Source organism: Zingiber officinale, chromosome 5A, assembly GCF_018446385.1.
Source record: "Zingiber officinale cultivar Zhangliang chromosome 5A, Zo_v1.1, whole genome shotgun sequence".
In the NCBI taxonomy this organism is placed as follows: domain Eukaryota; kingdom Viridiplantae; phylum Streptophyta; class Magnoliopsida; order Zingiberales; family Zingiberaceae; genus Zingiber; species Zingiber officinale.
In genome coordinates this window covers 113,475,522-113,503,205 of record NC_055994.1, presented here as the reverse complement: position 1 = coordinate 113,503,205, position 27,684 = coordinate 113,475,522, and the positions used below count along the sequence as shown (strand labels likewise).

Genomic DNA, 27,684 nt, shown 5'->3' with positions numbered 1-27,684 from the left:
TTAAGTTATGGTACATAGGAATGAGTAAAACAATAAATGAAGTAGGATAAAATAGTAGTATAAAAGGGGATATGATTATAACCTCAAGATATTAGTGATGAAAGAAATTGTTAATGCAATTAGCATATATGCACCTTAAGTAGGATTAGAAGAAGACACCAAATCTAAGTGTTGGGATGATCTAGATGAGGTATTACAAAATATTCTACCAATCGAAATGATTGGAGATCTAAATGGATATGTAAGAGTGAAACATGAGGAATATGATAGAGTCCATGGAGATTATGAGTTTGTAACAAGAAATGAAGAAGAAAAAATTATATTGAATTTTGTGATTTTATATAACTTTATACTATCTAATACATTTTAAAAAAAAAAAGAGAAAAACACTTAGTTACGTTTAAAAGTGAAAAAAATAGGTCGTAAATCGACTTTCTTATGATTAGGAAGAAAGATAGAAAGATTTGTAAAGATTACAAGATCATTCCTTGAGAAAACTTAACTATCCAACATAAGTTAGTAGTATTGAATATTCTCCTTAAATATAGTATCAATAGAAGGAAAATGTGCACAACTTCTAAAATCAAGTAGTGAATGTTAAAGGATGAAAAACAAAACATTTTAAGGAGAGGATAGGAGTACAAGTATTAAGAGAAATCCACAACGACTCGAATATGATATGGGATAAGATGATATTAAAGTTGAAAATACTAGCCAAAAGTACACTCAGCGAGTCAAAGGGACGCACACTACCAAATAAAGAGTCTTGATGGTGAAATGAGAAAGTATAGGAACAATGGAAAAACGAACAACCTATAAGGTATTATATACTTGTAAGAACGAGGAAAATTTTAAAAAATATACAATAGCCAAGAAAGAGGCTTAGAGCCGTGATTGATGACAAAAATGGAATTTTTGAATGCGTATATTGAAAATTGGATACAAAAGAAGAGGAATTTGAATGCTTATATTGAAAATTGGATATAAAAGAAGAGGAAAAGAACATTTATAGAATAGCTAAAATGAGAGAGGAAGACAAGAGATCTTATTAAAATAAGATTTATTAAAGATGAATATAATAGGATACCGTCGAACAACTATGAACAACTTTCACAACTTGTACAGAATAAATAGCTATGTCGAACAACTTGTACTGAATAAATAGTTGTGTCGAACAACTGTGACAGTTTGAACACCTATAAATAGTAACAGCTGTGAGAACATAGTAGGAAATCAAGGAATGCAGTTAGAAAGATATTAATTTCATATGTACAAAATAATTAGTTTCCTATTCTCTCTTATTGTAATTTTGTATAAATGAGTGTTCTCATTCTGAATGTAATACAATTTGGAGATATCAATTCTTTCCATATGGTATTAGAGCATTAAGCTTTCATTGCTAATTCTTTGCTTCTATATTTCTTCATCATGGCCAATTCTGCATTTCCTAGGCGGATTCAACAATATAGAAATTGAGAAACTTCGAGGATTGTTAGGTTATCTTAATAAATCATCTGGCGTGTGCTCTTTTATTCTCTTATGTATTTCCTCACTTTTTTTGTGTATGAATACCTCAAACAGTTTTTTTGATAACTCATGGATAATAGACTTCGGTGTCACGGACCACATGACTCTCAATTCTCAAAATTTCAACATTTATAACCCCAGTCCAAGTAACAGAAAAATTGTAGTAGCCAATGGATCTTTAGCGACTGCTGGTTTTGGAAATGTTCACCTTACCCCTAGCCTTATCCTTAAAAACATCCTTCATGTACTAAAACTGTCTCCAACCTTATTTCCATTCAAAAATTAACTACTAAACTTTACTGTCATGCCATTTTTTCTCCTTATTGTGTTTTCCAAGATCAAGACTCGGGGAGGAGGATTGGACTTGCTAAGAAACATAGTGGCCTTTACTACCTTGAATTCACTAAGAAGAATAATTTATCTTTGTCCTTTAATAGTTTTTCCAATAAAGATAACATTTGGTTGTATCACAAATGTTTTGGTCATCCCTCTTTTAGAGTTTTAAAGGCCATGTTTTCTCATCTTTTTTAAGGATTGGATGTTTCTTATGTTTGCGAATTGGCAAAACATTCTCGTGTACTCTTTCCTATTACCAATAAAAGAAGTTCTACTCTTTTTCATTTAATTCATAGTGACATATAAGATCCTTCTAATATTCCCATGTTTCTAGGGCTCGATGATTTATCTCCTTAATTGATGATTGTACTCGGGTTACATGATTATTTTTCCTTAAACAAAAATCTGATGTCAGTATTATTATTCCTAATTTTCACTCAATGATTCAAAATCAGTTTGGAGTGAAAATCAAAAGCTTTAGGACTGATAATGCTAGATATTATTTCAACCAAACCTTATCCTCTTACTTCCAATCTTAGGGGATTATTCATGATTCGTCTTGTGTTGATACACCTCAAAAGAATGGAATAACAAAAAGGAAAAATGAACATTTACTCAACACTACTCTCATTCTTTTCCACAACAATATCCCTAAATTTTATCGGGGAGAGACTATTCTTAATATCACATACATGATAAACAGACTTTCCTCATGTGTCTTAGATAATAAGAGTCCTATGCAACTCCTCAATAATTTTTATCCGCATTTCCGAGCCACAAATGAACTTTCTCTTAGGATTTTTGGGTGCATTGCTTTTGTCTATATCCATGGTCCACTACGAGGTAAACTAAATCCTCATGCCATCAAATGTGTCTTCCTTGGATACTTATCCACTCAAAAAGGGTAGAAGTGTTACCACCCTTCATCTCAAAAGTTTTACATTTCCATGTTACCTTTTTTGAACATACCTTGTTCTTCTCCAAGTCCTATCCCCAGGGGAGATTTCAGTGACAAAAGATAGCATTTCTGAGTCATTTGAACCCATTAATGCTTTTGATCTTCCTCCTACTCAAGTTCGTACCGAATCACCTTCTATTCCTATTCCATCTAGAGAGTCACCTCTTCCTTTCCATCTAGTGTTTCTTGTGATACTCTAAGTATTCCTCAAGTGTATTTAAGGAGAAAGGCAGCTCCAAAAGCGATACAAGTCTAAGAACCTCAACCACAAACCTCCGACCCTAATACTTGGATCATGGTAAGATCTGATAGATAGTCTTGACCTTCCCATTGTTGTTAGAATAAGTACTAGAGAATGCACTAAACACCCTCTCTACCCTCTATCTCACTATGTTTCTCTTAAACATCTATCACTAACTCACAAAAGATTCATTGTGAATCTAAATACTATAACTATTCCCAAATACTATTTCTGAGGCATTGTAAAAAGGAGAATGGAGGGATGCCATGAGGGAGGAAATGGATGTGTTAGAAAAGAATAAGAGACATGGAAGGTTGTTGAGAAGCCAAAGGGGAAGAACATTGTGGATTATAAGTGGATTTTTATACCAAAATACAAAGCAAATGGATCTCTTGAGAGATAGAGAGTTAGGTTGGTGGCAAAAGGTTATACTTAGACTTATGGGGTAGATTATCAGGAGTATTCCAGTTACAAAAATGAATACTACCATAGTTGTACTATCTTTTGTTGCACACTTCGACTGGCAACTCTTATAGTATGATGTGAAGAATTCATTTTTCATGGAGATTTAGATGGAATTTATATAAACCTCCCACTAGGATTTGCAAGGGATAATGATAACATAGTATGTAAATTGCGGAAGACTCTTTAGGGTCTAAAACAATCTCTCTACCAAAGGAATATTTATTTCTCAGTAGAAATATATGACCGATCTTTTAGCTGAAATAGGGAACATGGGGTGTAAGACGATTTCTAGTCCAATGGATCCAAATCACAAGATAGGAGAAGCTAAGTAAGAACCAATTGTGGACAAAAGGATGTATCAGAGGTTGGTTGGTAGGCTCATATACCTTGTCACACTCGTCCAGACATAGCATATGCTATGGGTGTTATTTGCCAATTCATGCATGATCCAAGGGAATCTCACCTTCAAGCTGCTTACCTAGTATTACATTACTTGAAAGACACTCGGTAAAGGGAATTTTGTTCAAGAAAAATGAGATGCTAGCTTTAGAAGCTTATATAGATGCAGACTATGCAAGTTCTCTAGTGGATAAAAGATCAACTAGACGATATTATACTTTCCTTGATGGTAATCTGGTGACATGGAGAAGTAAGAAACAAAATGTGGTGGCAAGATCATCTGTAAAATCAGAATTTAAGGCCATTGCTCAAGGATTAAGTTGAAGATTATTTTGGATGATTTGAAAATCAAAGGGAAATGCTCCAAGAAACTCTATTGTGACAATAAGTCAGCTACCAATATTGCTCATTATCCTATTCAACATGATCAAACTAAGCATATTGAAATTGATAACATTAAAAGATTAGTGTGTATGTCTTATGTCCCTTCAGAACTACACTTGGCTGATGTGCTCACAAAAGGACTGAACAGTTCTAGATTTTATGATCTTATAGTCAAGCTGGGAATGTAAAACATCTATTCCTCAGCTTAAGGGGGAGTGTTGAGCCGCTGTGAACTTTCACAGCTTGTACAGAATAAACAACTCTCTTGTATAGAATAAACAACTCTCTTGTACAGAATAAACAACTGCGTCGAACAACTGTGACAGTTTGAATAGTAAATGTTACTGTGAGCACATAGTAGGAAATTAAGGGATGTAGTTAGAAAAATATTAATTTCCTATGTACAAAATAATTAGTTTCCTATTCACCATTAGTTTCCTATTCTCTTATTGTAATTTTGTATATAATGGGTATTCCCATTCTGAATGTAATACAATTTGGAGACATCAATTCTTCCCACAGATATTATTAAACGATGAGGAAATAAAAGAGCGATGAAAGAGGTATTTTTTATGAATTTTTTAATGAAGATTTAGATCAACATAACTTAAGTAATTTAAGTAGGGCAAATGAGTATAAAAATTAAAATTTTTATTGTAGAATTCAAACTCCAGAAGTAGAATAAGCTTTAAATAGGATGCAAAATGGATAGTTAGTTGGACTAGATAATATTTTGATAAAGGTATGAAAGTGTCTAAGATATTGAATGACTTATAAAGTTATTCAACCTGATATTGAAAATTAAAAGAAATACTTGATGAATGGAGGATAGGTACTCTAGTTCCTTTATATAAGAACAAAGAAAAAGTGTAAAATTGTACAAATTATAGGGGTATTAAACTAATGAGTCAGACTATAAAAAAAAGACTAAAGGAGGAGACCACAATAACTGAAAATCAATTTGAATTTACGTCTGAAACATTGATAATAGAAATAGAAATTATACATCTTAAGTAACTAATTGAAAAATATCAAGGACAGAAGTAAGATTTACACATAGTATTCGTCAACCTAGAAAAAACTTATATTATATAGAAAATTCTAGAAAAGGGAGTGTTAGTGTAGTGTATATTGAGCTAATTGAGTATATGTACGAGGATGTAATAAAAAGAGTGAAGACTTCAGGTCGACTAACCGAAACATTTCTTATAAAAATAGGATTATATTAAGGATCAACCCTATGTCCCTATATTTTTATAGTAATCATCACTAGACACATCTAAGATTTGGTACCATGGTACATGTTTGTAGATGATATTATTTTGATAGATGAAACATGCGAAAGAGTAAATGTTAAACTCGAATCTTGGCAGGAAATGATAGAATTGAAAGATTTTAGACAAAATATATAAAATTTAAGTTTAGAAATATTAAACATAATGAGACAATTGCTTAGATAGGAGATGACGAGTTGTTTCTAACTAAGAGATTTAAGTATTTTGGATCATTTTTGTAGAAGGATGGAATGGAGGGGTTGAGAGAGATGCTACATAAAATACAAGCTGGTTGAAATGGAAGAGAGCGTTAGATGTTCTTTATAATCGTAAAGTAGCTTTAAGACTTAGGAACATTTTTTAAAATGATGGCTAGAGTTGTTATGTTATATGGAATTGAATGTTGGTTGAGTCGAGCATACGAGTAGAAGATGAGAGTTGTAGAAATGAGGATGTTGAGGCGGATGTGCAGATATACAAGAATGGACTGGATAATAAATGAAAATATTAGAGAGAAAATTGGAGTGACATCTATTGAGGGAAAACTTCGGAGATACATTTAAGATAATACAAATATATACTTAGACGACCAATAAATGTTCCAGTTAGGTAACGTGAAACACAAATGTTTATATCAAACGAGGAAGAGGAAGATAAAAAGACTAAATGATATAATAGGAGATAGAGCCCGACTTAAAAGAATTCATATAGTCGACCTCACCTGATATAAGGTTTGGTTGTTATTGTTGTAGTATTAGGAATTTTGTTACATGTGTACCTAACAAGAAATGTAATTTCTTCTTCACACTATCTTATTAATCATGTTCCTTCTGCATATTTTGTTATCTTGCATAAGTTGTTCATTTATCACTTGAGTTTGTTTGTTTGTCTGCATTTTTGAAATCTTGGTCCTGTTTGTTGTATCTTTCTCAGTTACTCTCGCTTGTAAAAGTGCTATAAGTGGTAAAGGGTTGGTTGCTGTTGTAATAGTATCAATATTTTGTTACATGCGTACCTAATAAGAAATGTAATTTCTTCTTCACACTATCTTATTAATCATGCTCCTTCTGCGGATTTTGTTATCTTGTATAAGTTATTCATTTATCACTTGAGATTGTTTGTTTATCTGCATTTTTGCAATCTTGGTTCTATTTGTTGTATCTTTCTCAGTTACTCTCCCTTGTAAAAGTGCTATAAGTGTTTGAATCAGTCTCTTTCCATTCTTATAGCTTTTGTTATATTCTTTAAGATTTTATTTTATTTTTTGGACTACCATTGTCCCTTGATCCATACCACTTCTACACCAACTACGCTAATCTCCCCACACAGACTTCCACTACTCTTCCTTCAAATGATGTATTGTGAGAGAAGGAGATCTCTAACTTTTTAGCCTCCATCAACAACTACATCCATACATCCTATGACATTAGTACCTTCTCCATCTCTATTTGAGATTGATTTACCTATTGTTGATAGAAAATGTAGGCTTACTCCCATATTATCAATTTTGCCAAAAAATTGAAGTCCAACTTTATTTGTGTTTCCCTCATCTTTGTCATTTGTCTGTTCGTGATATGAAGCACTTGGAGATTCCAATTGGAAGTTAGATAATAGGTAAGATATTTTCCCTGGTAAGATGAACGTAGAAATATCTTCCTCTACACCTTTTTTTTTCATTGGATGTTTATAGTTAAGTGCATAGTTTGCAATGTTGAGCTGTGTTGGCTGACACAAGTACAATTTACCATTTAACTCATTTATGGACACACAAGATGACTTCGGCATCATCCTGTGACAGAATGATGAAACAGAGAGAAGAGAAGCCAAGGGAAAGAAGGCAGAAAGCAGAAGGCATAAGAAGAAGAAGAGATGCACTGTATTAGAAAGGAAGAGAAGGGAGGAGATGAATTCCTGAGCAGTAGTGGGTGGGCAATAGCAGGAGGCGACTCTACGTGCAGGCTGTGACTTGCTAGTGGAGGAATCCAGGAGAGAAGCATAGAGAGACGGGAAAATAATTCTTAACCTTTTAATAATGCCACTAAATTAAATATCATTGAACCTAAATATCTTATATATAAATTTAGTTTAGTTTTAACCCTGTTAAAATAAGTCCAAATTTAGCTTAATTTGAATGCGGTGAGATCGACATGACTTTAAATCAACTTTCACTCAACCCTAAACACAAAATATTAGATCGATTTGGCTTAATTAATTACAACAACTAAGCTTTATCCCACTAGGTGAGGTCGGTTATATTTGACTTAATTTAAAATGTGAACATTTTAAATAGGATAAACTTTAGTAGTTAATATATGTGTGTGTGCGCGCAATGAGAAAATTAGGGTTTGATGGGATGATGTTGTTGAGCTTCTCATTTGTGGCTTGTCTCAACTTTGGTTCGAGCATTAAGAAACAACTAGAGTTTGACTCAAGACTTTAATTAACTAAAAATTTATTTGATTATGTTGTAAAAAATAATTTATTTATTTTTCTCTCATTATTTTTAATTCATTTTATCGAAATATAATTAAAGATACTTGTTGAATACAATAGTTGTATACTAAATGGATCAAATTAATTTTTTTTAAAAAACTCTATTTGGTTGAGAGTTAAATTTGAATGTGTAAAAAATTTTATATTTGATTTTTTTATGAAAAAAATTGAATCCAATTTTTTTTATTCTAGTCGAATTTAGGTTGAGTTTTATTTTTTTAGAAATTTTGTACTTATAAACAACAATAATAACTAAACCTTTATCCTACTAAGTAGGGTCGGCTATATGAATTCTTTTACGCTATTGGACTCAATTGCCTATTAAAAATTCTCATTTATATTGAATTTTATACCATTTATCGTTGCTAATCAGTCTTGATCTTCCTCTTGCTTAATGTGCATATTTGTCATGGTCCGACTAGATATTTATTGGTGTCTAAGTACATATCGATACATCTTAAACATGTCTTTTGGAGTTTTATTTTAATATATGTAACCCCGACTTTCTCTTTAGTGTTCTCATTTCTTATCTTGTTTCAGGTCACACGACAACAATTTTATTATATTTGGGTTATATTAAAAAAAAAAATTGATACCTAATTTCTTATGATCAGAAAAATATCTCAATTTGGTCTATGAAGTTATTAATGCCTCAATATGACCCAAATAACCTATCCCAATTGCATCTAGTGTCCAACACTGATGTCTATAACAGTATATTTCCCTCTAGCAAGTGCTAGACTTTTTGTCGGTAAAATTATTTATTCTTTTGGAGTTTAACTGGAATTTGAATAAATAATTAAAATCATATAACATATGCTACCTAATTAAAATCATATCACATTTTTTTGTGATCTCTTAGAACACTAGAATGCAGAGAACCTAATTGGTTTGTGATGTGGTCTATTGGGGCACATGAAACTAAACTGCACATATTGATTCTTCCATACTGTTGCCTCCATCTCATCATTCGTGGCCACCTCTAATGCTGATTATATTTTCAATTGTTTCTCAGTGGAGTTCATAAAAGTGATTGATTTTGATCCTATATATTAATCCAATCAAGTTGCAAACATTAACATTTCCTGTTCTCATAAGTGGTGACTAGTGTGATTTTGGACAATGTTGGACAATTAGGATTTATTTGGGCCAAATTGAGATACATTTGATAAGGTGAGGGGCTCAAACATAGACATTCAAGACTTTGTGGGACACAGAGACATATGATAATCTAGGATGGTCAAACTGAGGTATTTGAAACTTAAGTGCCAAACTGAAACCTTTTTGAAACTTCAAAGGCCAAAGAGGACTTTTTTCTCGAGCTTTTTGTCCTTGTTTAACCTCTTAAGTCAGTTTCTTTTTCTTATTTACCAGGGCAGTGCTGCAGATGTGACCATGTGCGCAATGCTAGAGATTGAGCAAAAAGTTCAGTTGAAGGAGCTTGGCTGGAAATTGCTACTGCAGGTCCATCTATATCAGTTTTCCTTTTTGTAGATTTTTCAATTTCCAGTTGTTGCTTGCTGATGTTTATTCTCAACAAATTGTGCTGTCATTTCTATTATATTGCTTGAAATTTGAGCTTTTAAAATTTGAAGGCTCTGAAGATTTTCATTTAATACGCACATCAAATGAGAAAGAGAAAGACTAAAAAAGACTTGGTTAGTAATAATAAAACAAGATAAAATAAAGTATAAATTGTGATATAGTAGGGGGATGGAGTTCAATGATGTAGAAGGATCCATATAACTTATCTCACCTAGTGGAATAAAGTTTGGTTGTTGTATACATTGGTATCTAGTTTGTACCTTTGAGAGACTCCATTTCTAATAGGCAACATATTACTTTGGCGGACCTTCATTTTTACATGGAAATTTCTAGATACTCCCTTGTTTCTCATTAGTTGTCTTCCTTTAGTGGCTTATCCTTGCTTAATTTGCCTTGTAAATCTTGATTTAGCTGGGTGTTTTTTCATTGTATCAAAATCCAGTCCTTGCAATAAACTATGGAATCATTCTAACCATGATCTGGATTACCAGGTTCATGATGAACTAATACTTGAAGGACCAACGAAGTCAGCTGAACTTGCCAAAGCCATTGTCGTCGATTGCATGACCAAACCCTTTAACGGGACAAACTTTCTCAAGGTTGACCTTGCCGTGGATGCCAAGATCGCTCAGAACTGGTATGCAGCCAAATGACATAAGCACCAGACTTCCCAACCTTTTTGTTTGTTTGTTTGTTTGTTTGTTTTTGTATATATACACACCCAAATTGAAGGCCTGGCATCTGTTCTGTAGAGGCTCAAAGCATCAGAAACTGGGAGGCTAGTATGATATCTGAAAATCTTGTATATCAGAACATCTTTAGTAATACATTAGCATGAGAATGATTTACTGAATTTTTCTTGCTTTTATTTTTTATTTTAGCCTTTTAGATTTTAGACATGATTTCAACAATATCTGAGTTTTTAATTCTTTGGTTAACTTATTTCCCTTGGATTACTTGTCTAAAGAGGTCAAATCTAAAGAAACTGCCATTTCAACAAAACTAAAGTGCACCCCCTTTAATGTAAAGCAACATGTAAACAATCTTCAATAGACTTAAATTAATAGTTGAGTGATAATAGTGATTAGGAATTGTTAAGGTTAATTCTAAAGGATGAAGGTACCTTTTAATGGGATAACCAAAGAAAGTTAGAGAAATAAATCGTTGGTAAGGGTTCACTTATGCCCTGTTTATTCCATAATGCAGATTAAGAAAAGGCCGTGGAAGAATCGAGACACTCTCATGTCTCATCTGATTATCTAACAAAAAAATAAACAATGGATGAATCTCAAAGCCATCCGTGAACAAATTTTTATCCTTTTTCTCATTTGCTCGAATTTGGGCGGCACAACCTCTCCATCCCTTCTCCTTCGGTTGGCTTATCCCAAACAAAAATTAGTTACCTGCCCATGAGTTTGCTGTGAGCACTGTGGCCGTCGCGAGAGGTGAGGCTGTGCTGTGGCTGTCACAAGAGGCGAGGCTGCAACCATCCTCCATGAGAACTCATGGTGAGGCCACGATCGGCCTTTCCGCGGTGGTCGTGTGTTCACGATGCAACCTCGACTTCCCGCAGGTCAATGACGTCGGTTACATTGACTTCAATTGCATAGTGATCACCGTCCGTGAGCGCGGTTGGGCAAGGACGACGATGGCATGGGTGTTTTCTCGGCCTCCACTGGAGAACTCCGCCACTATTTTTGCATCACCCACTACAATCTAGTCAAGTTTCACCGCTGGTGACCATCAAGGCCTTGCCGTAAACTAGCGACGAGACCACAATTAGCCTCTCTCCGATCATGACGAACAGCAAAACCGCATGAGTTCGTTGTCACCACGAGCTCACGATGAATTGCAACCTCTCTGTGGCCATCGTGAGTTCATGATGTCTCGACTACGAGCTCGAGCTCGAGCGGCAGGTCATAGGCCACCGAAGGATTATTTTCTATCCATCCTTTTGTTGTATCTTTCTTTTCCTTCATCTTTCTCTTCCCTTCCTTTGAGGATAGTTTTCCACCATTAATTCCTTTCCGTTCTTTGTTCGCGCTTCGGAGTAAACAGAGCATTAGGAATTGGGCTAGAGGTGCTCTAGTTGGGGCAAGTTGTCTTAGAGCTAAGTTTAATAAGAATGGTCTGGTGGAATTGCTTCTCTAGGTGTCTTGGAGAAGTGCTTCTACAAGTTGCTCTTTGAAGATCTTGCTCTTGCTCGATAGCCTATAACAGTGTGTCACCTTTGGTAGTAAGATACGATGCTAGAATTTATTGCAACGACAAACTATACAAAGCAGTCTATGAAACTCTAGACTAGACTCTTTCCTACTCGAGTTAACCCTTAATCTTAGACTCCTCCCTAGATCAAGAAAAATCTTTAAAAAAAAAACCCTCTCTCTGAGTATATTGAAATCTTGTTTACTTTCAGCAACCTACCTTGATCATTTGTGTGACCACCTATTGTTGCTAGAGAGCTATATAAGATAATCTCTTGCTTCTAGATACCTTCTAGAAGAAAAGATATTTTCAAGATAATTTATAATATGTATATACGAAGCAAAATCCCCGCTCACTTTATAAATTTGAATCTAACTCTACTTGAGAACAATGATATCCAAGGGAACTTTACAAAAGGATGAAACCTTGACTTCTGATTCATAACTTTCTTGGTGTTAATTTACTCTGCCAATTGAAAGAAATAGTGGGCGCGATTTCAAATATTTTCATGTGAACATTATATGCTAAAGAAAGTCATTAATAAAGCTTTTAATGCATGCTCTAATGACTATTTTCTCCTCCAAATGGAATTCACAACCAAGGATACTAGATTTCTAAATTGTCCATCAGAAACGTTTTCTGATTTACCGATAGAAAATTTCTATAGGGCTGGACCAATCGCTTCAAATTATCTGATTTGGTTAATTATTTTTTTTATCCCCGGGACTATAGTGCAATAGAAGGGTGTCCAGTTGTCATTTAGATAATCACGGTTCGATTCCCAGCTACGACATATTTGTAGGAATTTTTTTTCCAAATGAAACTTACAACCAAGGGATGTTAAACTTCTGGACTGTCCGCCGTGAGTATTTCCTGATTTATTTTGATGCTATGTGAAAAATTTATGTGGAATCGAACCGATCGCCACATAGTTAACGTTACCTCACGTGAGTAATCATGTTTTTTAGGCGCTAGTATTAACCTACGTTAAACTTGTGGCATCCAAGATAGGAAATATGACCATTGGAGACCCCATGTTTAATTTTGGGTCAACTCGGTCAACACTCATGAATTGATCAACACATTTCAGAACACAAAAAAATGTCAACCAACCTCAATATTTGCTCGACGCAGCTAAATAGGTCAACCGGAGGAAGCATGTTTGGTTGACCTAAGCCTTAGGCCGACTGTTATAAAAATGAATCAAGATTCATCTAGGTTTATTTCACTATCCAACTACTATGGATCGATCCAAATTCTTAAGATTGTTGAGAAATAATGTTTCTTTGTGGTTTGGTTCGACCTTGTTGTTTTAAAATGTTGGCGATTAGATTTAAGTGTTTCTGTAGTTTGATCTGTGCATTGTGTATAGCGACCTAGTGCACATTGAGTCCCCGGGGGTGCCTAGTTGTGCAGGCCTCTCAATGATCCAATATCATGTTAGGTTTCAGTTAGTTTACTTGTGAGTAGTTCTTATTTGTTTTCATTTTTGAGATGGATCACAAATTTAATTTTCACAATTAGTCAAAATTGATAAGTCTCTAACTAAGTCATTTCTATTTATTTTCGAAACAAGTTTTAAATGAGTATGACCAAGTTTTCAATGTCATAACTAAGTTTCCTCTTGATGTATTGTAAGACACTTATGTAATGAAGATGTTACTTTAGGTAAAACAAATATGACAACATTAAAATAAATGAAAATGCTACTTTAGATATTGCCGATCAGAAATGAAACAGATCATAGCATGTCACAATACAGAAGGCGAGAGAGGACAAGAACATGAACACAAGAGAATGTGTGAATGAATAATTGAGTGATTTATAAACTCTGCCTAGAAGCTCTTTTTATTGTATCCCTCCGGTCGCCTGGAGAAGTGTTGACATGCCTGTAATTGTTATTTGTTCGATAATGTTAATGAAGCTCTTCGGTCATCCATAAGCCCTTTGGTCACCTGGAGAGGGGTCAAATATGATCTTAACTCAACTTATTCAAATTGCTGATAATGTTATCTTCCAGTTGCCTGGAAGCTGCTTCGATCTCCCATATCCTCCAGTTGCTGGATCCAATATGGTTGCTTGGACTTTTCAAAATCTCTTCGTCAAGAGTTATCACCAGTCAGTCACCTCCGGATTCCATCTGGTTGCCTGGAACCTTCAAACATGTTTTCTTACAGTGGTTATACGTAATGAGTAATGAGTAGGATACAGAATTTAATGTTACTCACACTTACGTTAGGTCTAGATGCTTAGCCTCCAGCTGACTCATCTATATTGAGGTGCCAAGCAACAACTCTCAGCTGCTTCCACTTGGACTTATTTACCGATCCTTCAGCTCCCAGTTGACTCTACTTGGACTTGATTCACCTAGCACGTAGCTAAAACTTTTGTTTGCCAAGCCTTAATCACTTGGACTTGATTCACCTAACCTCCAATTAGAAATGTATTGTTTGGTCTCCAATCAAGACTTAGCTCATATCTGACTTCCAATTAGGACTTTTGATGCATAGCTTCATTAGGACTTAATTACTGCTTAGTTCACAACTTGGACTTCATCACTTGTCAAGTAACTTGCACCTGCAAATTTGACACAGCTGGTTAGATTATAACTAACGTAACTTTAACCTGTCATATATCAATACTCTAGGTTAAATGTTATGCACCCAACACTAACAAAATAGTGATAATATGTGCAAGCTAAAGTTGGGATAGTTAGAGGAAGAGAGGGTGAATAGCGAATCTGGAATAAAAAGTCTTTCTCTTGCTAATTTCTTAGCAAGGTCACACACATATTAATGGAAGCAATCATAAATAAAACAAAGTACAATCATGCCAATACGACATTGAAATTTAATTGGTTCACAACTCCTATATTATTATATCTAAGGCCTATGTACAGAGTGTTGTCCACTATTTTTATCTTCTTTGATAAAGGGATGGAGGTGAAAAAACCTCTTATACATAGATCAACAATATTACAATTAAGAAGCGGCTTAAATAAAAAAAACAACAATATAGAACAATTAATTTTGAGTGTGGTGTTGTTTTTTTTTTTATCTTAAGCTTCTAGTCCCCAATTTCTAGCCTCCACTTCAAGATGATTACTATGCTAATGTGGCACATTCAGTCGGTTCGAAAATCATATTCGTTCAATTCGAAAATCATATTCGGTTGATCGAAAATTATTGACTCAACTTCTTGGTCACACCCACAAACAACCATCTTTATCACTTCTATTGATGTGGTAGTTTTCAAGTTGATCAAATCCCTTTTCGATTGCCTGATTCTCAGTCAGATGGGATCTCCTAGTTCGATCATGTTCCATGTTGATTTTAGGTTGATTGTATGTCTTTTTTGGTCATTTGATCCCTACAAATAACCTATTCAAACAATTAAGAAGAGTTCACTATGCATTAATTGACAGGTTTTTTTTTTTTTTCAATTGATCGAAAGTTTTAATCGTCTAGAACCATGTTTTTGGTCACCTAGAGCTTTTGACTTGGTTACTATAATAGAGTACGCTAACGTTGAATCTATCCTTCATCCCAATTACAATTCCACTCAACTCAATTCACCAAAGTTTATCTTCAGTAATTTTCCTCTCAGTTTGTTATCCCTTGGATGCATCGACACTTTGACTTGTGTGTCATTCTCCCTTCATTAATGTACTCTTCTACTAAACTTATCATTCATTGAATGTAGCAAATTCATCAACTCCCTGCATATTCTATCCTTTTGGCTTGCTTGCATTTTTTGCTCTAAGTTTGGCTATTCTTTAATGCGTATAGTCCTTGCTTAAAGTTCGCACTTTATCTTCTCTTCTTTGTGCTTTACTTTTATTCTTATAAGGAGTGTAAGAGGTTTCTCTACTTTTGAAAGGATTCTATAAGGATTAGCCTCACCATTTGATCTAACACGAGGCTAGGCTATAAATGACATGATCTCAAGATAACAATCCCTATACAAAAATAAACTTTATATTTACGTCAGTCTACTTGAAACAAACCCACAAAATACATTATGACAACTTGGGTTTCAAGTTAAATTGGTGATCTTTAAACTTGATCCAACATCATAGCTCCATGCTCACTTTCAATCACCTATCAAGTTTGATCAGCTTTTCAATAATCTCTTAGTATAAGTAATGTCACACACTTGCAATCAAATTATCAAATACAAATAATTAACTTAAAGCATTTGTGAAATATCAAAACATTGTGATTAATCCTAATTACAAAGGAAGAACCAATTTTTCAATACATAATATCATTGTATGCCATCAATCCTTAACTATGTATTGTTATATTAGGATAGTATTATTGAATGTTTCTAATTATAATAATGTCAAGATGGGATGTTGTCATTGTTGTAAGACTAGTACATATTGTTCAGGTATGAGATCATGGTTTGGTGAGTCAGCGAAGGGTAATTGCCGTGGAGAAGTTCCAGATGTCTCGATGGCGAACAAGGCTCAAGAAGATCCTACAATCAATCATCAAGAGGTTAGAAGGGGCGCCAAGGTTGGATGTGGCGTGACCATTCTGATGCTCAAGTTATCATAGGATCTAGCCAAAAGTGAAAGTTGTGGAGTAGTAAAGTTAAGATGATTGTGTTCACATACATGAGCCCACGGGAGCAGGTGACTTTTTATAAAGATGTAGTTGTGCCCTCACGTTCTCCATGTGTTCTAAGATGAATGCTTACGTTCCCCATGTCCTCCAAGAGAAACAACTATATTATCCATGTTTTTCGGGATGAACGACCACATTACCCACATCCTCTGGGAGAGAAGACTACATTGTCCATGTCTTCTAAGAGAAATGGTTCAACGAGCTACGTATGGTGCAAGTCCCACCCAAGAGATGCAAGTACCCCGTGGTAATTTTGATATGATCAACTAAGTCAAATAAGGTCTTGTTATCTTTTGATGCCATGTGTCTAAGTGTGTAGGAACTTAGGAGTACAAGAAGTCGAGTAAAAGACATAGCAAGCAAGAAGGATGGTACGGGACAAAGTCGACGGGCTTGATATGTTCGAGAGACGAGACGCCGCAGAAGAGTATGATGGCGGATGAGAAGGAAGCGCGTGATGTTTCCTAGGGACAAGAAGCCAGAGTGGAAGGTTGCTCGAGAAAGCTATAAAATGAGTTCGAGTGAGCCCTATTCTGGATGGCCGAAATCATCCAAGTGAGGAGAGTCGGAGCAGAAGACTCGGACAGAAAGCTAACATGGAGTTGACTGTGGTTCAGGCGCTTGGACCAGTTTGGTGCAGCCGAGGGCGCCTTGGCGAGGCACCCCTGTGCGAAGGTGGTTCGTGTGTCCGGAGCTGTTCCAGGTGCCCAAATCAAATAAAATATTATGTTTTACCTGTTCCATAGCCATTGTGACGCAGATAAAGTTTTATCCGCACCCAGACGCCTGGACCATGCCACGTCAACAACGGTCATTTTAAACCAGTGGACTATAAATAGAGCCTTGGTCTTCTCCTTTCAGGAAAACACACTCTGTACTTTACGTTCTATTCAGTTCTTCATTTCTGAACGTCACTTTCGTGTATGAGGCTTCTCCGCCTTCGACATTTTGTTCGAGAAGGAGATTTTTCTATTGAGCTTACTTTCCTTGAAGTAGCAATCCTCTGATTTCCAACCAAGTAAATCTTTACTTATCTTGTACTTATTTTCCTTTCATTCTGTTTAATTAAGTGTGAAATTGTGTTGAGCACGATCGAGTTGAGAAAGGTGTTTGTTTATTGTAAATTGTGCAAGACAATTCATCTTCTCTTGTTGGCCACAAGGGACCAACAAGTGGTATCAGAGACCAATCACTTCAGAAGGACTAACCACTGATCGAAGCACAGAAGACGATGGCTAAATTGAGCATCTATCTACCTAAGTTCGAGGAAGAGTTTGCAAACTGGAAAAAGAAAATGGAAGTATTCTTCAAAATTGACTTTGAATTATTGTTAATAATAAAGTATGATTTTGTAACACCCAAGGATCAGTAAGAAAAAGATAAAGAAGAACATCAATAGACGAAAAAGGAGCAAGCTGACTTTGTGGCAAATGACAAAGCAGAATTCCATCTGTTGAGTGTTTGATCACCACAAGAAGTCAACCAGATTGGCGTCTACGAGTCAGCCAAAGATTTCTAGGAAAAATTTATGAAACTACACGAAGGAATCTGGGAGGCAAAACTCATACAATGGGACCCGCTCCAGAACTAGATCAGCAACCTCCGGTTGGAAGAAGATGAAACCGTCACACATCTACACTCGAGGCTCAAATAAATCATCAATGGACTCATAAATCTTGGAGAAAAGGTAATCAACCAAGATTCAGTAAGGTATGCGCTTAACGCTTTTCCTAGAACACCTGAATGTTCAACCCTAGTAGATGCATATTACATCTCTAAGGACCTAGAGGTAAGTAATTTAGAGGAATTATTTTTTACATTTAAAATACATGAAACTAGATGTGCAGATCTAAAGAAGGAGTCGAAGCACAACATTATCTTAAAGGCAAAAATAGACAAACCAGAATCCGAAACTCCTCTCTCGATGATGAAATGACATTCATGGTAAGGAAATTTAAAAGTTTTTTTTTAAGCTAATAAGTTTAATCAAGTGCAGGCCAAAAGAAGAAAAAGGAAAGTAAGGTGCTATCATTGCAATAAAGAAGGGCACGTCAAAGACAACTGTCCAAAACTGAAAAACAAGGACAAGGACAATAATAAGGACAAAAGTGTGACTCAAAAGAAGCACAAGAATCTAAAGACGACATAGGATGAAACATCATCATCATATTCGGGCGTCGTAGCCTATATTGGACTTGCACTGATGGCAAGTCACCAAGAAGATATGAAGCAAGTTTAGCGGAGATGAGCCTCGAGAACATCAATGAAGGGGGAGCAACTTCAGAAGAAAACATCTTTTCGGGGGGGGGGGGGGGGGGGGGTTTCAGATAATGAGGTCGACAAGGTAAGTTAGGTACGATCTCTACCTCCTGATAAGTTATTTAAATTTATAAAAATACCATCAAAAAATTCTTTTAAATTAAAATTGAAAATAGAAAATTTAAAAAGAAAAATTAAGAATTAAAAATAACCTTGGTAATATCTGGTTGATTAGAAGATTTTGACAAGTAACTGTAACCAAAATATATTAAAAAAAAATCTCTAATTAATCCAATAGGTAGGAACCTATATTGGATTCCAAAATTATACTTAAATTAATTTTTTTTGTCATACTTTCAAATTGATTTATTTTTTTATTGTTTGCTTAGAATTATCTAAATAAATTGCTTCATATAATTTCTATTGGAAATTAATTTTTTTTGAGAAAGAGGATTTCATTACTTAATTATAGGAAAATTTTCAAAAAAATTTTGACTATTGAATTATTTTTATAAATTTTTTTAACAAAATTATAGTTTTCAATTTAAAAATAATTCATAGAGTTATTTTTTGCAAACATTATTTTTCTATGAAAATATATCATATTATCTATCAAATAAAATATTTTTATTTTTTTTAGTTATTGGTAAATTTTCTATGAATTATTTATCTAAATCTAAATTTTAATATTAAAAATTCTTAAAAATTTAATTTTTGGAAAATTATTTTTTTTTAAAAAAAATTCTTGTTCTATTATATTTTAATAAAATTTTTCATGATTTTTTGAGATTATAGACTATTTTAAAGCATTTTTTAGAAAATATAACTTTCTATCGAAAATAATTTATTTCTACTTAAATTCATTACTTAATTTTGTGAAAATTTTATCACAACTTTGGATATATATTCTTAACTGCTATAAATTTTTTTAAAAAAATTTCTAACAATTAAAAATAATTTCTCCAAACTGCTTGATAAATCCCAAAATATTCAGATTTTCACTTCATAATTTTTGTTAATATTGGTCATTTTTTTCCTTAGCAATTATTTTGGATTATTTCCCCTATTTTTAATGTGATCAAAGGGGAAGAATTAGAGATTAAGTATCGGGGGAGTGTATATATTTTCATTACATTTGTTATTAATTACAAATTATTTACTTGCTATTTTTTACTATTATTTATTTTTAGTTCACCCTATCTTAACTTGGTTTGCTCACATTCAAAAGTGGGAGATCCCGTGGTAGTTTTGATATGATCAACTAAGTCAAGTTAAGTTTAGTTATCTTTTGATGCCTTGTGTCTAAGTGTGTAGAAATATAGAAGCATAAGAAGTCGAGCAAAAGACACAGCTAGAGAGAAGGATGACATATGATAGAGTTGACGGGCTCAGTGCATCAGAGAGACAAGGTACTGCGGAAGAAGACGCTGGCGGATGAGAAGGAAGCACGCAACTTTTTCGAGGGACTAGAAGCCATAGCGGAAGGTTGCTAGAGAAGGCTGGAAAATGGGTTCGGGTGAGCCCTATTCCAGATGGCCAAAATCAACCAAGCGAGTAGAGCTAGAGCAGAAGACCCGGATAGAAAGTCAACATGAAGTTGATTGTGGTATGGGCGCCCGGAGTCCGAGCGCCTGGAATAGCTTCAGACGCCTAGAGTCCGGGCTCCTGGAGCTAATCCAGGTGCCCAAACTAGTTTGGTCGAGCCAGGGGTGCCTTGGCGAGGTGCCCCTGTGCGAAGGTTGTCCGGGTGTCTAGAGCTGTTTCAGGTGCCCGGACTAGATAAAATATTATCTTTTTCTCGTTGCATAGCCATTGCGATGCAGATAAAGTTTTATTCATACTCAGACATCTGAACCGTGCCACATCATCAACGGTCAGTTTCGATCAGTGGGCCATAAATAGAGCCCTGGTCTTCTCCTTTCAGAAAAACACACTATGTACTTCAAGTTCTATTTAGTTTTTCATTTTTGAGCGTCACTTTCGTGTACGAGGCTTCTCTGCCTCCGACGTTTTGTTCAAGAAGGGGATTTTTCTACTGAGCTTACTTTTCTTAGAGTAGCAATCCTCTGATTGCCAACTAGGTAAATCTTTACTTGTCTTATACTTATTTTTCTTTCATTCTGTTTAATTAAGTGTGAAATTGTGTTGAGCCTGATCGAGTTGAGAAAGGTGTTTGTTTGTTGTAAATTATGCAGGGTAATTCATCCCCCTTTTACTAGCCGCAAGGGACCAACAAAAGAGTCGAGCTACCAGGCTGAGGGAGTCAGGTTGTTGAGTTAGGGATTCAAGAGTTGAAGGACTCGGGTTGCTGAGTTGAGGGAGTTAGAAGTTGAGGGACTTGGGTTTTTGAGTTAAGGGAGTCGGTGACCAGATAGAGGGAGTCAAGAGTTGAAGTAGTTGGGTTGCTGAGTTGATGGAGTTAGGAGTTAAGGTAGTCAGGTGTGTCACCTTGACCAGGGTTGACTTTTGGCTCCTTTTAACTTATTGCTCCACTTGACTTTTAACCAAGTGCTTGGCTTCTATGTTGACCCTACAACATAGAGACCTCCATTGTTCGCCATATCACAAGTCTCCCCATTGAATCTAGTCATAGAAGGCCTGAGTTTGACTAAATGGACTGAAGTGTGTTTTAACCCAATTATCGACTTGAGCTTTAGGGCTGACATGGCTATTGTTGGTACAATCGGTCTTCAGGGTTTCGATGTTTGATAATACACCTATGTTTGGTCCAGTTTGGATAAGAGTTATTCAAACATAACCTAATGTTTGGAAGAGAAAAATTTAGTCAAATCAAAGGTTAACTGGGTTAGTAACAAGGGAAAGTCCTGGTGAGTGAAGCTAAACTATGAAGTTCTAATGAGTGAGGTTATGTCCTTGTGAGTGAAGCTAGGTGGTGAAAGTCTTGGTGAATGAAGCTAGGCGGTGGAAGTCTTAGTGAGTGAAGGTAGGTAGTAGAAGTTTAAGTGAGTTAAGCTAGGCAGTAAAAATATTAGGGGTGTGAACCATAGGTGGTAAGTAATTTACTGAGTGACTAGCAAGTCCAAGTGTGTGGAATTAATTAGGAGTTGATTGCTTGGCATAAATCCAAGTGTGTGGATTCAGCTGGGAGCTGATTGGTTGGCAACTCAAACTAGATGGGTCCAAATCTAGTCAAGTAAATGCGAGTAACTTTAAATTCTATATCCTACTCATTACATAATTAAACCTAGTAAGTTTAGATAAACCAAGTAATAAGTTTCGTTTGCTTGCTTGTTTGTTTTGCAGAAAATAATAGCGGGACAAAGACTCGGGAGATCAAAACTTGTTTAAGAGAAATAGACCAAGTTTGGAAGGGTAAAACTTCTCCATTCTATCCTAGAAGTTTCTAGGCAACCCGAACATTCGGTTGACCCTATAGCCTTACCATTGACCCTAACCTACGGTCGACCCTAGAGCCTTCGGTTGATCCAGTAGGAATTTTATTGAGTTTGAACGAGTCGGGTCTTAGATAAGTTTTGGCTGAGTTGGGGGGTGACTGAAGGGTGTCTCTTTGATCGGGAGGTCAAAAATTTATCTCGAAGAGGATAAGTTTGCAACCACGTTAGTAGCTATCTAGGCGACCGGAGGGCCTCCAGTCGACCGAGGAAGTATCGATTGAGTTGTATAAAAGGAGAGCCAATACAACGTCTTCTAACAAATCTTGTAAACATCCTTCTTTGTGCTTGTGCTAAAAAAGTGCTCTAAACTTTGCTCGTGTGGTCTAGAAAGCGCCAAAAGGAGTGTCACGACATTTAGGCCTTTAGATGACCAACATGAGTTTGCTTTTACTTACATGCTTATTGTTTATATTACTACTCATTTTTATATTTGTGATTGCCTTATAAGTAAGAGGTTTCTTCACCTCCAGAAGAGTTCCAAAAAGGAGATACAAATAGTAAACTCACGTTGAGTGCATAGGTCTTGGATGTACTAATATTGGGGGTTGGGAACTAAGTAAAAATTTGGTGTCTCTTTATCTTTTATGTATTGCTATTTATTATTCTTCTTTGCTACTAACGACTCTTATAGAAAAGAAAAAGAACGACAATAAAAAGGTGATTACTCTATTCACTGCCTCTAGCATTGAATAAGATCCTACAGCTAAATATCCTTACCACTATACTATTGATTGCCTCGAAAATCTGCTAGTTAGGCATCATTAATGCGAGTGACATGCTAGATTAGGTATCAGAGTCATGATTGGCGAGTCCCATCGACCATTAATGCGAACAAGTTCGAGGGTGACACGTAACGATGCTATGCCGAGGGATCAACTTAATGTGACTATTGAGATCCTATGGATTTAGGCACGTGGTCCAATGGTCCAGTGCAGTAGCCCATCTTTTTGTCTCCTATATTTGATGGCCAAGATTTGCATGCTCGGGATTTATTAGGTTTAATGAGGGGAGAATGTCGTCATATTCTTTGTCGTCATATTCTTTGTCGTCTTCTTTGAGTTCGAGTAGTAGTGATCTTCTGTGACTATATAAACCTCCTTTTTGCTATAAGTTTCTTTGCCATCCCCACGCTCTAGCCCTCCCTATTCCTCTCTTCATTCTCCCTAGTCTTCTAGCCTATACATGATGACTGAAAGCATTCCACTCTTTGGTACACATTAGTGGTGTCGGATTTTAATAGAGGGGACTTGGAGCAACTGCAATTATAGTTTGAAATTCTTGCTGACCATCGATTAGTAATCTCGAATATGTAAGTACCTCATGATGGTTTTGATGGGATCAACCAAGTCAAGTTATGTTCTGTTGTTATTTTGATACTGATATGGATGTGATTAAGGGGCAGAGAAGGAATTAGGGGGAAAGTGGAGGGCATTTTGGACATTTGGAATCAAATTAGGTTTTGGCTTTAAAGGGAGATCACGATTCACTGGAAAGGGGGGGCTGGGTTCGTGGGAGAGAGCCGCCGCCGCCAAACGGAGCAGGGACAGAAGCATTTTCTCCCCTTCTCGCTTCTCGCCGGCGCCGGCCACCACTGCCTTCCTCTCCTCCTGGCGATTCCGACCACAACCCTCCTTTCTCCTCACGGCATCACCCGACAGACCCGGTGGACGGCGACGAGGAGCACCACCACCGTTGCCGCCAGTGAGCGCCGTTGCCGCCAGAACGCGTCGCCGCCCCCGACAGGCGCTGCTTCCGCCTCCGGCGACTACAGCTGCCGATTCCCGTGGTCGCCGTCAGCATGCGCCGCTGCCACCAGCGCGCACTGCCGCCGCCAGTGAGCGTCGTTGCCACCAGCACGCGCCGTCGCCCCCGACAGGCATCGCCGCAGCCTCTTGAGGCCTCCGCCACCCCCACCGCAGCAGATTCCAGGGGTTGTCATTGTCGCCTACAGCGGCTGTTGTTGCCGCCTCCACCGACTTCAGCGTTTGATGCCACCTACAGCCGCTGATGATACCTCCAGTGACTACCACAGCCGTCCCGATCGAACACCGTAGTCACCCTCCGAGCAGTCATCGTCCGAGGGTTCAGGTATCGTATTATGCTCATATTCCGGCCTGCGAGCCGAGAGAGTGCCCGGCCTTCGTGTCGTTGTTGTATCCCGGTCTGCGAGCCGGTAGAGTGTTCGCCTTTCGTGCCGTTGTTGTATTTCGGCCTGCGAGCCGAGGTTGTAGTCGGATAGTGCATCATCCTACGGGTCCATATCGTGTTCGGCTCCGAGCCACTGGAGCTAGCTACTCACTAGGCGGACGTTCGCCTACTATTTAGGGTCGCGACGACCCGGTCAGTATCCCGATCAGCTTATCTATCCATCCGAGGGCGCCCCCCTGGGCCAGGGTACGTTCTCGTACCTTTTCTACATTTCGTTAACTATTCTGTCATTAGTATTCGATTGCTCATATATCTGTGGGAATCGCCTCGAGCACCGAGGTACCAGAGGCCGGGGTGACCCGGCCGCTGGATGTAGGTACAGTTGACCGGAGGAGGACTTCTGACGATCTGGTCAACGTAGAGGACAAATCACCACTGGGTCATGAGGATGCGGTCCACATTTCAGACACGTCATACGGCAGGTTCGTTTTCTCAGCTTCCAGACAGGATCAGATACCTTGTGTCTAAGTGTGTAGGAACTTAGGACCACAGGAAATCGAGTAAAAGACGTAGCTAGCGAGAAGGATGGTATGGGAAAGAGCTGATGGGCTCGGTGCGTCTGAGGGATGAGTCACGGGAGTACGCTAGCAGATGAGAAGGAGGCACGCGACGTTTCTGAGGGACGAGAAGCAGGAGCGGAAGACTACTCGAAGGCTATAAAATGAGTTTGGGTAAGCCTTATTCAGGATGACCGAAATCACCCAAGCAAACGGAACCAGGGCAGAAAACCCAGACCAATGCGAGTGAAATCGGAGCGGAAGACCAGGACCAAAAGTCAACAAAATGTTGACTTTTTGGTTCGGGTACTCAGACTTAGTCCAAGGCGTTCAGACCTGGTCCAGGCGCCCAAAACCCCTAGGAGTGCCTGGAGCTGAAATCTCAACCAAACACAACATGGGGCATTCCGTTGCGACAAGGATAAAGGTTTATCTCCCTCCAGGTGCCTAGAACCCTTCCAGGCGCCCGACCAAGACTATAAATACAACTCTGATCCCAATGAATCAGAACAACACTAGTGAATGATTCCTCTTTAGTTTTGTTTTGTAATTAAGTACTTCAACTATTGTAAAAGACTTCTCCACCTGAAGGAGATGTTTAGTGAGCTTCAACTTCCTTGGATTAACAATCCCCTGATTGCAAACCAAGTAACCCTTTTGTGCCTCTTCTTTTTAATCAGTCTCTTATTTCTTTTATGCAAGTGTTTATTCTAATCGAGTTATAAGATCAAGAAAGGGGATTTTGTTTGTTTTTATTATGCAGGTTATTCACCCCCTCTATCCAGTTGTCAAGGGATCAACAAGTGGTATCAGAGCCCAACAATTTCAGGAGGACTAACCGTCGAATAAAGTACAATAGATGGTCGGACTGAGCATCTACCCACCAAAATTCGAGGAGGAATTCACGAGCTAGAAGAAAAAGATGGAGGTATTATTTAAGACAGATTTTGATTTACTATTAATCATGAAATTTGGTTTTGTAGCACCAGGGGGCAAAGAAGAATACCAATGGATGAAGAAGGAGCAAGCCGACTTCGTGGTAAACGGAAAAGTAGAGTTTCATCTGCTTAGCATTTTATCACCTCAAAAAGTCAACCGGATCGGAGACTATGAGTAAGTCAAGGAGCTTTGGGAGAAATTCCTGGAACTATACAAAGGGACCTCGGAGGCAAAACTCGCGAGATGAGATCTGCTCCGGAACTAGATCAATAACCTCCAATTAGAAAATGGTGAAACTGTTGCACACCTTCACTCTAGAATAAAGGAACTCATCACCAAACTCACGAATTTAGGAGAAAAGGTAACCAACCGAGATTCACTAAGGTATGCGCTTAATGCATTCCCTAAGACTACTGAATGGGTATCATTAGTAGATGTTTACTATATCTCTAAGGATCTAAAAATAAGTACTTTAGAAGAGTTATTTTCAACTTTCGAAGTTCATGAAACGAAATGTGTAGATCTGAAAAAGGGGCTCAAACACAACATTACCTTAAAGGCAAAAATAGATGAACCAAATTTTGAAAATTCTCTCGATGATGACGAAATGACGTTCATGGTAAGAAAATTTAAAAAGTTATTTAAAACTAATAATTTAATCAAGTGCAAGATAAAAGAAGAAGAAGAAAGATAAGATGCTATCACTGTAATGAAGAAGGGCACGTGAAAGACAACTGCCTTAAGTTAAAGAGCAAAGACAAGAACAAGGACAAAGGTAAGGATAAAAGACCAGTCCTGACAAAGCATCGAAATCTAAAGGCAACGTGAGATGAAATGTCTTCTGAATCAGAAATCGAAGCTATCACCAGATTTACGCTAGTGGCAAGTCACCAAGAAGATGAAGACGAAACAAGCTCTTCCTCAATGAGCATCTAGAGCATCAATGAAGGGGGAGCATCAGAAATCGACAAGATAAGTCAGATACGATCCCTACCTCCTGACCAATTATTTAAATTTATAAAAATGCTGTCAAAGAGTTCCTGCAAATTAGAGATAGAAAATAAAAAATTATTAAAAGAAAATGAAGAATTAAAATTTACCTTAACAACATCTTGTCGACTAGATAAAAATAGAAAACAAAAAATTGAAAAAGAAATTAAAAAAATGCATGCTCACAAGTTAGAAAGTATAATGGACTAAATTGAAATTTTAGATGCCATAAGGGCCAAATTAGAAGAATATCACAGAGATATATCCCTAAGAAATTTTTAATTAACCTAGTTGAAAGGAATCTATTTTGGGTTTCAAAATCATGTTTAAGTTAAAATTATCATTTTGTGCATTTTTTTTTTAATTTTTGAAAGTTAGACCAAGAGCTTTCAGAAAAAAATTAAATATTTAATTTCTCTAAGAGACTTTGTCTAGAAGTGGTTGTTGTTCCGATAGCCAAGAAAGCCTAGTGGCTCGCTATAGCCTGGAAGCTAATTACTGAAATGAATATTTAATTAACTAACTTTTAAAGCATTTAACTATTATAAAATTATCTAATGCTTCACCTAAATTGGTCTTGCATTGCTATTTTTTTGTAAAATTTATTTTTTCTGTGGAACTTTATTATTTTTTCTATCTAAGGGAATTTTTTTCAAAACTATTTTTTTTTCAAAACTAAAAGTTTTTTTAAGTTTCCAAACATGGTTTAAAAATCTAGATTTTCAAAAACTTAAAAACTTCTTGATTTTATTCCTTAGTCTTTGCATACACTATCCCATTTTAATGTGATCAAAGGGGGAGAACTAGAGATTAAGTCTAGGGGAGAGTACATTTTTTTTATTTTTGCATATGTTTTTCTTATATGCAAAATATGTACTTGCTATTTCTATTATTATTTATTGCTTGGTTTATCCTAA

At 36.6% G+C, this 27,684-nt stretch overlaps 1 protein-coding gene across 3 annotated transcripts in view; it reads left to right on the top strand.

Annotated features, from left to right (window-relative positions):
- LOC121981408 (DNA polymerase I A, chloroplastic-like) overlaps positions 1–10,475 on the top strand; it is a 60,884-nt gene extending 50,409 nt beyond the window's left edge. For all 3 annotated transcript variants that reach the window (XM_042533902.1, XM_042533901.1, XM_042533903.1), the window contains 2 exons: positions 9,452–9,541; positions 10,114–10,475. In XM_042533902.1, the coding sequence (XP_042389836.1) occupies positions 9,452–9,541; positions 10,114–10,275 (252 nt within the window). In that variant the 3' untranslated portion in view covers positions 10,276–10,475. The remainder of the gene's footprint in view (positions 1–9,451; positions 9,542–10,113) is intronic.
- The last annotated feature ends 17,209 nt before the right edge of the window (positions 10,476–27,684 follow it).